Raw genomic sequence first — 15,710 nt, 5'->3', positions numbered from 1 at the left:
TGATTACAACTCTTTGTAATTCTTGGTTGAATAATTAACCATCACATGTTTAATTATTACCCTTAGCTTCAAGGTTCTAAACTCTTTAGGTAACCTTGTTGAGTATAACCAATCAAAAGTGTAAAATTTGTTTTACCCCCACTCCCCTAAGATATAATATGACACCCAGCTTTAGCATGACCCATCATAAATATCGAAGGTTTCATCGGGTTTTTGATTGGAAAAGCTACCTCAATATTACTGGGACCTAGATTTATTATGTAGTGATTAAATAGTGAACTCTAGCGCATCATCACAAAACATCAATAAAATCTAACATGCATAATAAACTGAATGCATAAACAAGACATAGCATGGCCCCTAATCCTAAGAAAATTAATAAAGCAAAAGCTCCCACTTGAACCTTCATGGATCTTATCCACCTTGCTCCTTTGGGCCTTTACTTCACGGGCTTCTTGGATTAACTGCAACTTGTAATACTATTCTATTCTATCTACTACTTAAATAAAATAAAATAAAATTACAAAATACTTTACCGGTACGTAGACCGTACTTAGATTACAAAAATACATCACGATGCGCAGATCGTATTTAGCAATCTACTGGGCCATACTAGTCATTATATAGCAGTAAATAATATCATATATTATAAATTGCCACATAATAAATCACTCATCATGCTTTCCTAAACTACAACATCGAATGATCATAATTAAGGAAACATGGCATCTAAATATCTCATATTTTAATTAATGCAATTAGATAATATCATATATTATTCATGACCATTAATAAAATATCATATATTTTAAATTAGTCATGAGATAGAATCAAATCTTATTTTAATTTTAAAAGATAAATCATATTTATCCTCAAAGATTATCCTAACAAAGTTAGGAAATTCTATCCTAATTACTAGCCAATCACAAAATTTTAAATCAATTATATCCAAAATTAATTATGGGATAATCACATTATTTAAATAAATTATTATCCTTTTAGAATATGCTCAAAATATCCTAACAAATCTTATCCAAAATTAACCACTTTAATTATGGATAATTACCAATTTAACAACTTTAAATATGGATAATATCAAATATAACAACTTTTGAATATTTGATTTTATCCTAAAATAAAAGATTTTATCCAAATAAAACCAATTTTATCTTTTAAAATAAAAGATCATATTTTCAAAATATTTTATCTTATCCAAAATAAAACTGATTTTATCCCAAAATAATTCATAATTATCTTGAAATAATTTTTCAAAACAGTTTTTTTTTTTTGAAAAAATCGCAAGCCACCACCGCCGGCCACCGTGGTTGGCTAGCCGAAGCTAGCCACGGTGGCTGGCTGGCATAACAGCAGCCACTGCCGCAAGGCAGCAGCGGGCAGCTGCTCTGGCAGCCGTGGCAGCAGCCGTGCAACACTTGCACGCTGCTGCCCACAGCCACCTCGACCTCCGCCCTCCCCTTCCCTCCCTCTTAGACTACCACCTGGTCGGCAGCCGCCGTGGCTGCGCCACCCAGCCGCGGTTGTCGACCAAAATAATATTTTTTTTTGTTTTTAATTTAATTAAAATAACATTTATTAAAATTAAATTAAATCAGTCCATAAGATTAAAATTAAATCATATTCAATCTTAAAATTAGGGTTCTTCATTAAATTAATCCCAATTTAATTCTAACTTTTAAAATTAAATTGATCATCATACATAAAACACTTTTATGCATAAATCAATCCGATTAAAATTATGAATCATAAAATAATTCGAATTAAATCAAAATCAAGCACAAAAATCATATTTTAGGGTTAGGAATTTCGAAAAATTCGAAAAATAGGGTTAGGGGGTTCGAAATTTTCGAACATATTAGGGCTAAAATTCGGTCTCTTCATGGCTATTTTGAGCATAATTAAATCACATTTAATCGATTCCAAAAGTTTAATCACATTAAATATAATAATTGAACCATAATTAAATTAATCTCCCTCTTAATTGAATTAAAATTGTGGACTATCAAAGAATTATAGTCAATATGCGTAAATGCAATAGGCTAACTGATACCACTGAAGGGAATTATAGGTACTACGCAGCGGAAATAATCATGAATCATATTCATACAGTACCTAATCCCAAGATCTAATGCATAACACATAAAGAACATATAATCGTACCTTTGAAGCGTGATTCCACGTGCGATCGAACAAGAACATTGGGAGATAAAGAACCTCAAGCGTGATTCCTCTACTTGGTCCACGGGCACAGATTAAGACCTCCACTAATGCTAGTTAGTTGCAATAGAACCCTTCAATTGACCTTCTATGGAGAAGTGCGAGCAACGAACCACCACACGCGCCACCAAGGTGGCCGGCCGTACGGACGAGGGGAGGAGAGAGAAAGCCGTGAGTTAGAGAGAGGAATTAGGGTCTTTGGGATTGGTTGCCTTGATGTCAAAATACACTGTGTGTGAATTATGACTTCTTGCAAGCAACCCTAGGCATGGATCTTATTTATAGATCTCATCTCTAAATAAGAGCCCGTGTCAAAAGCCCAAAACCTAATTCTCATCTGACTATGCTAGCCCAATCCATTTCATGATTAGTTAGTTGCTCATGAGGCCCATTAATGGGTCTCTTACTTGCTTAACCCAATACCCTTGTTGTGTGACCTCATAGGATCCATTCTAGTAGGCTTTGGACTATTTGACTAGCCCAAAGATCATTGATCATAGTCTAGCAACAGATAATGACGATCCAAAAGAACGAACTTATTATCTCCATAATAGTGATCCTTGATATATCTAGTAATTGCACTTATCGAAGACACAATTCCTTCACTCCACCCCATTGAACCACCACGTATGCCAAAACCCTAAAACCAAAATCTAGGGTTTCGATTTTGGTGTTTTGGGGTTTCGTGGTGGTGGTTTTCGGCAAGTTTCGTGGTGAAGGTTAGAGGGGTTAATCGGGGATGGGATGGAGGTTTTTGGCCGTTTTGCGAAGGTTAGAGGGGTTAATCGGGGCTGGTATGGAGGTTTTCGGTGATTTGCGAAGGTTAGAGGGGTTTTTCGAGGCTGGCTGGTGTTTTAAGGGTGGTGGTTATGGTGGTTTCGGGGGTAGGATTTGGTTCAAGGAGTGATTTCGAAGTTGGACTTAGATCGGCGAGGTGGTTGTTTGTATTGGGGGGTTCCGGCCGGCCGATTTCGGGGGTTTAGGGTGGCGGCCGGCCGATTTTAGGTGGGCCTAGGGTAAGGGTTAGGGTTTCGCGGTGGCTTGGGGGGTGGGTGGTGGGTTTTTTTTTCATTTTACATATTTTGTTTTTGTTTTAACTTTTTTTTATTTGGACCAATTATTGAGTACCACGTGGCATTATTAACCTTAATGACTAACGGTGTCAACCTCCGTTGGTCATTAATGGCATGTTGTGACATTTCCATAAAACTGAAGGTTATATGGTGTATTAGAAAGTTTTTGGTGGTATACGGTGAATTAAGCTTAAACTCAGTGGTATATGGTGAAATTTCCGTTTCAAATATTTGATTTTAATTCTTTTTTTTAAAAAAAAAAAATTAGGCCCTTTGGTTTTAGGGCCCTGTGTGCAGCAGGTCTGGTTGCACAGGCCAAAACCGGCCCTGTAATTTGTGGAATATTTGATTTAACTCTAGTTATTTGGTGTAAACAAGTAAACAAATTCTACCTACTCCAACCCACTTTCATCCTCATCCTCCAACCCATCTCCAAGCTGCCTCAACATGCATTACCATCGCCACCGGTTTCGGCGGTTTCGCCGTCGGAATTAAACGAAAACCTTAATAACACGGGGAGAAATTAAGGGTATAGTTAACCCTAGAGGGTAATTGATTTTTCCGTCCTTCATTAATTTCTCCATTGAAGCTAAGCATGCCCTTCATCTCCATTGAAGTTGAAATCGATTTGGATTGATTAAAATTTTTTGTATATTAATTAGATAATTTGGTAACCACAATTCAAGCCTAAGGTCTACAACTCATCATCATCATCCGCCGAATCAACCGACCTTCGTCTCCCCTAGCTCAACCTGCACAATCCCCCTTTGTCTCACACTCTAATTATTTGATTAAATTTTTCATTGCATAGTTTGTAAGCTGTTAACGTCGTTACCGCTTCAATACTAGTTGGATTAAGCTTTCAACCCAAGGTTAGATGTCAGGTATAGCTAGAGCAATTTTTTTTATTATTTTTCACGGATCCCAAAGCTATTTATTTACAAAAGTTGCCATTTGAGAAACATACATGTTTCAATTAACACAATAAATAAACATCATATGATCACACAACTTCTACTCATCATGAACAAATGTCATACATAATAAATTATAAAGCCATAGCAAATCCTTGGTTAATTTCACAGTTCAGCCTCATAATCATCATCACCATTGTTGGCTTTAAAAAAAACTAATGAACTGGTTGAAATGCCTTTGTAATTTATTGATGACTAGTGCCAGAGATACTCGGTTGTTAGCGGTCGTAGTAGCGTCTTCGTTCTTTAGAAGCCCCATGTCTCTAGCAATTTCTTTGACACTGGACACTGGCCAAGGATTATCCTCAGGATCCTTTAAATCTAACGGCGGCTTGATTTCACCTCCCTTAGAATTCTTAATTCCTACAGTGATCTTCTTCCAAGTCTTTTCAAATTCGATCGTTTTAAAGTCGGGTTTATAGCATTCATCAGTTTCTTTCTCAAAATTTTCCACAATCACTCTCTCGATATATGCAAATCGTGTTGCCTCGGAAAGCATTTGCATAACAACGAGCATAAATCGAGCTTCACTCGTATCAACAATGGGCTGCCCATAAACTTTATTAAAGAATAAGATTAGTGGTTGTTTTCCCAATCCCAAATTTGCTCTAGAACCTGCCTTACTCTCAAGTCTCAACTTCAGCATAGCTACTTTCATAATGCATAACTAGACGATTAGCTTTAACTTTCGCCTCTGGAAAGAGATTCTTTTCAGCATCAGCAGGGTAACTCTTGGCAAAATCTTTAAAAATATGTGACCTAAAGTTTCCATTAATTTTGTCAAGATAAGCAACCACATATAAATTATAATCTTTTCTTAAATTCACAGCAATTGTGATTGTCCTTCCCCCTGATGCTGTCAAATCGACATACAAATAATTTTTTGCTGCTGAAGGTTTCGCCATTACTGGTAAATCGGGGCGCCCACCATATACAATCTTTCTATCCCTCACTATGTTACGTACATCAGTCAACAATTGCGAGTAGCTAGCTATTGTAGCACCTTCGATGTCGAAACTTACATCTGGTTTTGCGGCGAGAGTTGGTTCAAGCACCATCCATACTGCTATGGCTACCATAACATAAGCGCTCGTGATTTTGATTCTCACCATTCTACGTACTGTCTTTTTCGCCTGTCAATACTAGGTGCACATAATTTTGTTAGAATATATATCAATTCATCCGTATTACTTGATTACTTGCAACATACATCACTTAGAATGCATTGTAAGGAAGAAGAGATTTGAAGAGGTAAACGATTTAATAAATCAATAAGTCAATAATTCTCATGCCTGTGTTTCAATTATTTTGATTAATGTGCTCATTTAGGGCCTGTTCACATTTACTGAACAGAGCTGAATCGAACTGATTGAAGCAGAACTGAACTGAACTAAACTGATTGGAGCTGAGCTGAACTAAATTGAACTGAAATGAATATTTTATGAGAGAGGAAAATTAGGAGCTGAACTGAACTGAATTGAACTGATTGGAGCTGAACTAAACTGAAATTAAGTAAATGTGAACATGCCCTTAGTCATCTACCACAAAATCTATTCTTTAAAACAAAAAGGATATTTTGTGAGAAACAATCTAATATAATTCATATTTTGTGAAAAACTACCAAATAACAAGTAAAATGTTTTAAAATACTATCTTTGTCGGATTTTCATCGTTGACCCACCTCAAAATATGTTCGAAACCACTACTCTTATCCCCAAAACCATTACTACCTGATTGAAATTTCCTCCATCGTACCACGCTGAAACCACCCTACATCCCCAAAACCACCACCCCTAACCCCAAAAACCACTAGCTCGATGCATGATATTACCCCCACCAACTCGTAATATTCTCCAACCACCCAAAAAAAAAAACCTTATTACCTTGGAAACCAACCCCGGCTCACAGTGGTTTAGTGGGGTGTTTTGAGGTGGTTCAACCCCATAGAATTTGGTCAATGGTGAAAAATATTTACCTTTTATTAGGTAGTTTCTTACAATATTTTTTTTTAGATTATTTCACACAAAATTTAGGTTTTATTAGATTGTTTTTGACAAAAAATCCAAATTAAAAACATGTTATATTAAAAGTAATATGAAATGGAGTAAGTACTAAAGAAAAAAAAAAGGGTATTCACACACAATACAAAACAAAATAAAAAAAAAAATACTAGTTACATAATAAAGTGGCTTCATGCATCAACAAAAGATGACTTACCAATAAAAACTGGGAAATGAAAGTAGCTTGATTATTAGTGCAGATGACTAATAAAATGTTGTACTGAACAAACAATATAATGAGCTACAATTAACCTTCAACAGTTCAACCTATTATCTTCTTTAAATAGAAGTCCTCATGAGAAAAGTTGATGAATAGACATGTTAGACACCCAAAAATTTTAAAATACTTTGTATAAAAATTGAATAAAAACTACGAAGTATATTTAAGCAATTATATTCTATTCTATATAGATGATTGACCAACTATACAATAAAGAAAGTGTGCTTAATAAAAGCTATAATGCTGATGTCTCCAATAAATGTAACAGGTAACATTTGTCACACATTTTAAATTAAGAAAATGATGTGTTATACCGTTCGTTATTTTTTTAAGCTAGAGTTAGGATTGTGCGGAGTTTAATAAAATAAGATGTTAGTTGGGTAGAATAAATAATAAAAAAATATTAAGAAAAGATAGTACGGTAAATATTTTATTGAAATGTAAAGTAGTGTGAGAGGAGTGTGGACCATTGAAAGAGTGAGAAATGATAAAGTAAGACAATATGGATCATTAGTAGGTAAAGATACATTGTTAAATTGTAAGGGATTTTCAAAAGAGAAAATGTAGCTTTAGACGAAAATAATAACTGTATCTTTTAAGAAAAAAACGGAGGGAAGAATACTATGTTATACTCCCTAAGAGGTCAAAATAAAAATTAAAATATTATACTCCTTATGAAACTGCATTATACTATCATACTATGGTAGGAGAAATGTGGTATACTTGTTAAGAGTTCAGATCTAATCGGGGGAAACAAAAAAAGTAAACGATCAGATTCGTCCTATTTTGATTTTAATAAGACTAGCAATTTTTTGGTTTCTTTTTATATCCATGTAATTAGTCATTGATTCATACACGCAAACAAGTAAACAATAAAATTAGGTGGAAATCATTAGCCTTAGGTTATGGTAATTGTAACCTAAACCTTCTAACCAAACACTAGGTAATGGTAATGGTTTAGTTGAATCCGTTTCCAACCCAATAAATACTCTTACTAACATGTTCTAAAATTACAGAGGACCATCATTAACAATTTTTTTGATATCAAAACACCATCAGTCCACCAGGAAAATAGACTATCAGTATATTTCTCTCTTTTTTAAGATAAAAGGTTAAACCACTTGATCATTTAATTTTCTGCTGGAAATTACATAGAAGTTTAAGAGTATCACATCATGTACTTATCAAATCATACAATATACGAAGTATTGAATAAGGTTGTCTTACGTTTCTGGTATTTCAACAATGTATAACTTCACAATCTATAGTCTAAACCAGCTCCATACTTCCAAGCATCAAGATATCGCTTCCATTGAAACTTCGACTTGGAAGGGAATTTGTTAATTGAAGACCTAAGAAAAGCTAAGAGATCAAGATTGAACAACTAAACAAAAGAAGTAGATGAAATACAGTTAATGTGTATGCCTCATCCATGCAACCATCAGGTCATTATGAAATATAAACTCGATTAGTAACAGCTCATAATACTCACCTAATTAAAGGATCTACAAAGCTTGAGAGGAATGTGTAATGACCAAGCATAAAGAAATGCCCGGACCAATCAATCAGCACAGGAAAACCAACCTGAAAACATCAAATAATCGAATGAGTTTGAATGTGAAACTGACAAATGATTAATTCTGAGTAGCATTATTTCCAAACATGTTTGTGCAACTGTTTTTGTCATAGCAAAGCAAGCAAGCCCTTTAAATGTATGTGTCACATATCCGAACTACAGTACAATATATATATATGGTTCAAACTAAGGGGCTGTTCCGATTTACTGAAAACAACTCAAGTGAACTGAACAAATTGGAACTGAACTGAATTGAAATAAATTAGCAAAAGAACTGAACTGAACTGAAATTAAGCTGAACACAACAGGTCCTAAGTGGACAACTTCCTGCCATGCCATAATCAAGCACGAAAATACTTAGTAATTGTTTTTTCGATTTTAACATCTGTTTTGGAGGGTCTTATTATTGTATTTTTTAAAAATATTCTACCCTTAATATTGCAGATCAATAGCACATCAAAACTAAAGTATAATATTTTCCCTGATAAAAAAAAATAAAAAATAAAAAATAAAAATTAAGTCCGAGGATGTTGGCAAAGAGCTAGTGTGAACAGCTCATATAGAATACAGTACAATGCTACTATCAGGATTTCACAGGCAGTAGAGCTAGGTGCCAGTATCAACATTCTATACTTCTTCCACATTATATCTCTACGTTTGGTACAAAGTTTAGTTAAGTTAACATGTGAGAAAGGAGTTACTCATAACTTACCTGCTTGAATATGGAAGGAATGATGAGAGGTTTAGTAAGCATGACCAACCCCAATGTTTTGACCAGGGGTCCAAATTGAATGACATCCTGTCCAAAAACATTAACCTTAACATTAGAATAATCAGAATGACCTAAAAGTTTTATGTCTAGAAGCTAAGTATATTAATACATGCACACAGATATCAGAAGAGCAGCGAAAATGAAAGAGACAATGACCTGAAGAAATGGTCTCAAAACAGGATCACCAAGCTTCTGTAGATTTTGTACATTGTCACGATAGCAGAAAAGATAAATATTCTAATTTAAAATTGTTGTAGAACAAAAAAAAATATCTGGATCATTTCAAGAAACATGTAAGTTTTACCTCCATACTCTGGAAATTGGCATGAAGTAGCTCATTGATGAAAGAAGGCGATACATCAGGCTGTTGCTTTGCTGACATTGCTCTTTGAAATAGCCAAGAAGCACTTAGATTGGGCTGCAAATACACACTTGACTTAATATATGCTGAGATAAAAGTCTATTAGAGTGTCAAGCACCACTTACCAAATATGGATTCAGCAAAGACAAGCTGCTCGAGTCAAGAAAATCGCCCTCAATTGCTTCGTATATTCCTGATGGCACAGGATAAGGGCTTATTAGATAAATTAGCTTATCCAGTTTTACATGAAGGTTAAAGTAAATTCCAGTATCATTCTGACAAAAAATAAAAGCTATTATATTTCTCATGCTTTATAGATTACACAGTAATTTCTTGTGGAAGACTGTAAAGTATACCCGACGATAATCTCTCAAGGTGCCTGGTCAAGCTTCCAAAACCACCAAATGAAACAGGGGATTGAATACCGCTAGCATCACCAAACTGCAGAATATACTTTAGCAATGCTTGAAACCATATAATCCATGGAAGGGTTTTGAGTTACAATGTGAAACACCTGTAGAATACGATTAAATGCAGCTGGTAGTGGACTGCAATACCGCAGTAAAAAAATTAGAGGAGAATGACAAAAGAAGAGCATACAATTAGTAAAATACTCATCGATAAGAGGTTTGCAAGAAATATATGTTTGTTATTCATGTTTATTTCCATGAGATTGGAATTGTTATGCTTTGTTCAGGAATTGATTATATTCATAAAGAGATACTTATGCAGTGAAATTTATACTTTGAGAGAATCTACAGATCATGAAACAAGTTATTAGCACTTATAAGTTATAATTTACCTGTCACGATAAGTAGGGAATATGCCATATACAACTCTCATAAAATCGAGGTCATCCAGAGAAACTCCCTATCAGACAACAACAAATAAAGAAAAGTCATTGCAATTAGGGAAGAAGCATGACCTCATAATATACGCAGGCAGAACCGCAGAATGTTTATACATTTTGTAAACAACAGAAACCAAATTCAGGATAAATATATTCCAAGACTTTTGAAGAGCCAGAAAAGCAGCAAAAGTCATATTGCATATCACAGAAACATTGACATTGTTTTGACTTTTGAGAGTCGATATTTTCACTTTATGCCAGAGAAACAACGGAAATATTCAGCATTTTATACCAAGACCCCGGGAAGAGTTATAAACTTAATTGAGTTTCCATCTTAAATTGTTAAAAACAAAGATGTGTAAGATGACATGAATTCTAACTAGAAAACTGAAAGGCACCAGCAGAAGATTTAAGTTTACCAAGTTCAATGAGTAGAAAGTAACAAAGAGAAGGTCAACTTTCTCTAATTCAGAAGGCCAAACGCAAGAAGTGAAATAGGATATTTAATCCCTCAATAAAGATACAAGATTATACAAAGAATGTCAAGCATTTCCTATCGACAAGATATACAATTTTGAAGTAGAATTAACATTCAAAAAGGAAAAGTGAGTTAAAAAGAGCAAAGCTGAAAGAAAGATAACATTAAAAATCTAGATAGGCATATGTATGGCTTCACAGAGAGAAATTATCCATTTCACCTGATATTTTGGCATCAATTCCCAGTAAGTTTCTAAGAGATCTTCCAGGGTAGGGCATCCTGGCTGAGGGTCCATATAGGTAAACATGTAAGTTGTACGATCCATGGGACCAGAACCAGCTGGAAACGCCTGCAGAATGTACAACGGTAGTTTAGGCGATGAAAATTTGCAGGAAAAATAAAACCAGCTGGTTAAAATGCTTATTTCTTTCAAGGGAGATTACCTCCCAAAACAGTTGGGCTTCTGATTGACCAATTTTCTGCACTGTTGCACTGCTATAGATGACATCACTTGTGGTGTTATTTGTAAAGCCACTTGCACAAGAACCAACAACAACGCAAACACCATCTGGCTTCCTTCCATTTCGTATCTGTAACTCAATATGTAAGCCACTTCATCAGTTAGGGAGAGCCTGAAAGAATTATTCTAAAAAAGAAGCATCTGATAACCTGATCTGTCTTTTTTGTCAAACTTTGCAAAGTTAAAAAATATAATGATCAGTTAGGGAGAGCCTAGAAGAAATAATCATGAGGATACTAAGGAGTATGGATACATAAAAGCATTCATGTGCTAGAAATGTAAATTATAATGATACTAAAATACTAACCTGTCTTGTGATAGGAGAAAAATTTCCCATAGCATCAATGATTAGGCGTGATGATAAAATCTTCTCTTCAGATACTTGCAAAACCTACTACGCCAGGAACAACAACAGTGAATGATTTATAGCGGCATAAATCATGTATAGTAAATGTCCACATTAGACATTACTCTGATTACAATCCTTTTAGAAGGTATAATGGTATAAAATTGCTCTGTAAGTGAAGGTGACTACCAAAAGTCAGATTAAGCTGAGATCTTGAACTTACTGCTGAATCATCATACACACATATGCTAGATACACTGTAACCCTCCATGATAATACCACCAAGAGACCTGAAGCGTTCCTTCATTATCTCAACCAACTTAGCTGGCCTGCATTTTTTAAGGAGTCGAGCAGAGAAATAGAGGACAAGATTGGTCAGATATGTTGCATCAATTAAGGACTTTTCTCATATTCTTCCAGCTTTTTTTTTTCTAGGAATAACAAATTGTAAGAGATATTCAAACTAGAGAAAATTGTCTGCACTGTGTACACATAGAAAATAGGAAATTCGATAACAAAACCATAAGATTAAATTTTTTTTTTTAAAAAAAAAAAAAAAGGATAAATCCTGCTTTGGTTCTGCACCAAATACCAAGAATTGGCTTTCCTTTTCCTTTTGGGTAGCATGCTTCTTGGTCTTCATGGATAAAGGACGAGTGGACCATACAAAATTGAATAATATATCCCAGTCTTTATAAATTAAACAATCAAAATTGCTTCAAAATTGCAAAGTTTTTTAGTGTCCAGGCAAACTCTTGAACTGTTATTAGATTAGCATACAGCAAAGACAGGGTATTATTTGGATCATATGTTACATAGAAACTGGGGGGACTTTTACACAAGCTACTGGTTGACGATCAATTAGTACTACTATTTTAGTGATTGATCATGAATGGGATAAGAGAAAAGTTTAATTTACTGATGAATGCTAGTGTTGTCTGTTATTAGCATGGCTCTAATTTTTTCTGGGAATTGACCCTGAGTAAAAATTTCAGCTTTGTAACAATACTGCTTGTTATAAGTATTTTGGAAATAATTTGCAACATAACCTCAGTCAAGAATCATATAAGCAGGAATGTGTAATGTTTCGTAATTATTAATATAGGGATGACCAAAAAAAATACTGCACCCTCACCGTGATAAAAAATTTTTTGGGGAGCTATAATATGCTTATTCAACTAAAATGTGTTTGGATAAAAGGATTCAAAGAATAGAAATGGAGGGAGAGTTAGAATCCATTTTCCTCTATTAGGATATGAATTGGGGGAAGGGAAAAAGAGGGAAATGAGAGTATTCATTTTCCTTCCCCTTATAAAGGACCATTTTCTACCAAAGTCCGAAATAAATTGGAGGAAATACACATGCTCTTCCGGTTTTATCAAGTCTTCCCTCTATTTGCTCCCCTCCCTTTCCCTCCAGCATTGCTATCCAAAAACATCAGTAGGGATCAAGTGATTGTCTACCATTCTCTTAAGTTTACAACAAGGTTTCTTGACCAATACAGCAAGTTTCTGTTCTCATAAGTTCATAAAGCAATTTTCTCTTCTGGTTTTATTAACTTCACGAAGAGATTTTTATTATTACCATTTTGACAAGCATCACATAATATACGCAATTGGATAGGACTAACTTACGAAATTCCAATATTAAGAATGTCCTTGACCCAAATCTCACCCTTCTCTTCAAATCCACATCTATTCTGCAGAATCGATCAAGCCAAGGAGAAGAAAAACATAAAAGCAATGTCAAAATCATGATATAAAAAGTTTACTAGCCAATTTTGAGCCTCGTGAAGGAATTTAAATCTGCCAGAAGCAAGCCTTGACATGCAAGAAGTATGGTTCAGAACAAAATTGATTATGTTTTGGACTATATTCACAAATAGACCTACACCCTAGAAGTAACCGCAATACATGTAATCAACGTCTTTGGAATTATTAATCCAAATAAGAAACAACTTTAAAGAGCTTGATTTTACTAAGTAGCCGCAATACATGATAATCAACATTTTAAGAATTATTAGTCCAAATAAGAAATAAGCAAATAACTTTAAAAAGCTTGATTATTACTAAGTAATTTATAAAGAAACTAGGAACTCACAGGATTAAATTCTGCACATATAGCTTGTTCAATGTTATCTTCATTCAAAATGCCAACCTTTACAAGTTCCAAGAGCTCTTTTCTTGAAATATTCCATTCTTGTTCTCTCTGTTCACAAAAACTGAAGTGTTAATAAGAGCAATCAGACTTTCGCTCCTAAACACTTGCTTAAACAAAGTTTTCATGCTATACCCCTTTCAGAATATTTCTTTCCACAATTCCGACCTTAAGGCCTTTGGCACACAATGCAGTGGCAATGAAAATTCCCAAAGTACCTCCACAAACTATCACATCAAAATTCTCTACTGACTTCCCTGAAGCGTCATCATGCACAAAAGGACCTGTAATACTAGTAACTACCTGTGGTGGTTTAGTTACTGCAACATCAAACTTGACGCGTTAAACAATTATATATTCATATCCAATCTCTTTAATGATGTAGCATATTAACATCATATCATCTATTATACAAATGATGATCTGAAGTACATTATTGTCACCTGTTTCAGCCGAGCAAATATTTGTCCATAATTGATCCAACCTCTTCAAGGCAGTATAAGAATATGATCCTCCTGCACCACCGGCTTCTGTTCCTACCGATATGCTTTCCATTATCCTCTGAAATCCAATAAAACATCGAAGCTTACAACAAGATACTACGACCTATAGCATCAAAAATTAAGCTGCAATATAAGGACTAGTATACTGCCTTAAGCCCTATTCTCTTTACCTTAAAGATTAATATTCATAAAAATAAGTTAATTTAGTGAACGTAATATGAACCTCAGCAAAAACAAGTTATGTGCAGTTTCAAATAACAATTATAATAGAAAATTCAGCAAAAACAAGTTTTAATCAGCAAGAATAATTTATCTTCGGCCTTATACTGACATCTAAGCATAGCATACCTTAATACTGAAGCCTAAGCACAATTTGGACATGATACAAATAAACAAAACAAAACCCGACATGTAACATTGTAACCTGAATTTACAATCATATGAAAAATTTGACATCAAACCAAGGTATAATAACTTAGTATAGATGTCTGAATGTATCATGTAACCAGACTTTATACACTCATATTAAACACTTAATATCAAAGCTACGGTATAGCTTAGTACTGATGTCTAAGCACAACCCGAACATGACACGAAGCTACGATACAATGCTCTACATGTAGCATTGTAGCCCTGACACATTGTTTAACCCCGACATGGTTAACAATACAATACGGAGTACAACTTAACAAACAAATTTCAATAATAGTTGTAATGTTGTATCAAGTCTATCCTCTTCCTCGAGACAAATCATGAAATTCAATCATAAATTGAGAAATAATGTCAATATTTTCCGCACATACCAAAATAGTATAAACAATACTGAGTAGGCGAGTATAATACTCTAATCCACATATTTGAACAAACTACTTGACAATTTCAATAAAATGAAGAATAAAAAGGAAATAATTGGGTTACTTGAGTCCTGGTAGGAGATGATTGCGAGCACATAACAGTAGAAGGTCTCGAAATCCGTGGAATAGAAGAATGGAGTAAAGAAGAGTGAGAAAGAAAGACGCCATTGAAGTGTTGTTGGCATTGTAATTGCTGAAATTGGAGAATTGTCATTCTCATCTTCAAACAAAATCACAGAATTCGTGTTTCTGGTGTTTTCCAACGGTTTTAGCATAACACACTCTTTAGCGCTCCACATACTGACACGTTGTTGATTCTCTATCGGATTATGGGGCTCAATTAAAAAAAAAAAAAAAAAGAAATTCCCAAACCCGCAAAAAAATTAAAGTATCCAACAGAATTACTGATAGCACACCAATAATTCTCTTGGATTTTGTTCAGGGTACTCACATGTTTAAAGTATCCAACAGAATTACTGGTAGCGCACCTGTAATTCTCTTGGATTTTGTTCAGGGTACTCACATGTTTAAAGAGAGAATTATTAAGGTGTTACACTAATATCATTTAAAAACTTATCCAACTCTCTTATTGCATACCCACTTGTCCCCTTCAATCTTTTTGCTCTTTCTTTAGGTTTTTCATATTATCAGAACGCACTCCTTTACTATTATCAACATCCATTGACATATTATCTCCAGATTGGATACTTTGAGGAATATTAGAAGCATAA

General features: G+C 34.4%; 1 protein-coding gene across 4 annotated transcripts; it reads right to left on the bottom strand.

The window, feature by feature from the left end:
* Window positions 1-4,341: 4,341 nt before the first annotated feature.
* Window positions 4,342-15,332, bottom strand: LOC145623830 (uncharacterized). Of its 4 annotated transcripts, none has more exons than XM_081676707.1 (19): window positions 15,044-15,331; window positions 14,066-14,183; window positions 13,758-13,942; window positions 13,566-13,673; window positions 13,100-13,164; window positions 11,689-11,794; window positions 11,427-11,510; window positions 11,043-11,189; window positions 10,820-10,948; window positions 10,074-10,141; window positions 9,786-9,819; window positions 9,628-9,712; window positions 9,397-9,464; window positions 9,215-9,328; window positions 9,067-9,102; window positions 8,851-8,937; window positions 8,055-8,146; window positions 7,790-7,914; window positions 4,342-5,424 (listed from the first exon to the last, which is right to left on the bottom strand). In XM_081676707.1, the coding sequence occupies exons 1-18, from the start codon at window positions 15,197-15,199 to the stop codon at window positions 7,818-7,820; spliced, it is 1,779 nt and encodes a 592-aa protein (XP_081532833.1). In that variant the 5' UTR covers window positions 15,200-15,331; the 3' UTR covers window positions 4,342-5,424; window positions 7,790-7,817. The 4 variants fall into 4 exon arrangements, with proteins under 4 accessions (XP_081532833.1, XP_081532832.1, XP_081532831.1 ...); XM_081676706.1 differs by having other exon boundaries at window positions 4,344-5,415; XM_081676705.1 differs by lacking the exon at window positions 4,342-5,424 and having other exon boundaries at window positions 7,627-7,914.
* Window positions 15,333-15,710: the final 378 nt, after the last annotated feature.

This window comes from Chenopodium album, chromosome 3 (assembly GCF_948465745.1).
Source record: "Chenopodium album chromosome 3, dcCheAlbu1.1, whole genome shotgun sequence".
Lineage (NCBI taxonomy): Eukaryota > Viridiplantae > Streptophyta > Magnoliopsida > Caryophyllales > Amaranthaceae > Chenopodium > Chenopodium album.
The sequence above is the reverse complement of the archived record's forward strand: the minus strand, read 5'-3'. Positions and strand labels throughout refer to the sequence as shown.

Bases quoted from the DNA above. Each gene is read 5' to 3' on its own strand.
- LOC145623830 (XM_081676707.1), bottom strand. From the start codon at position 15,199: ATGAGAATGACAATTCTCCAATTTCAGCAATTACAATGCCAACAACAC. The intron at 10,949-11,042 runs GTAATCTCCCTT...TACATTCTGCAG, and splicing joins AAGCCCAACTGTTTTGGGAG to GCGTTTCCAGCTGGTTCTGG. The intron at 9,465-9,627 runs GTATACTTTACA...CTGTGCCATCAG, and splicing joins CCTTGAGAGATTATCGTCGG to GAATATACGAAGCAATTGAG.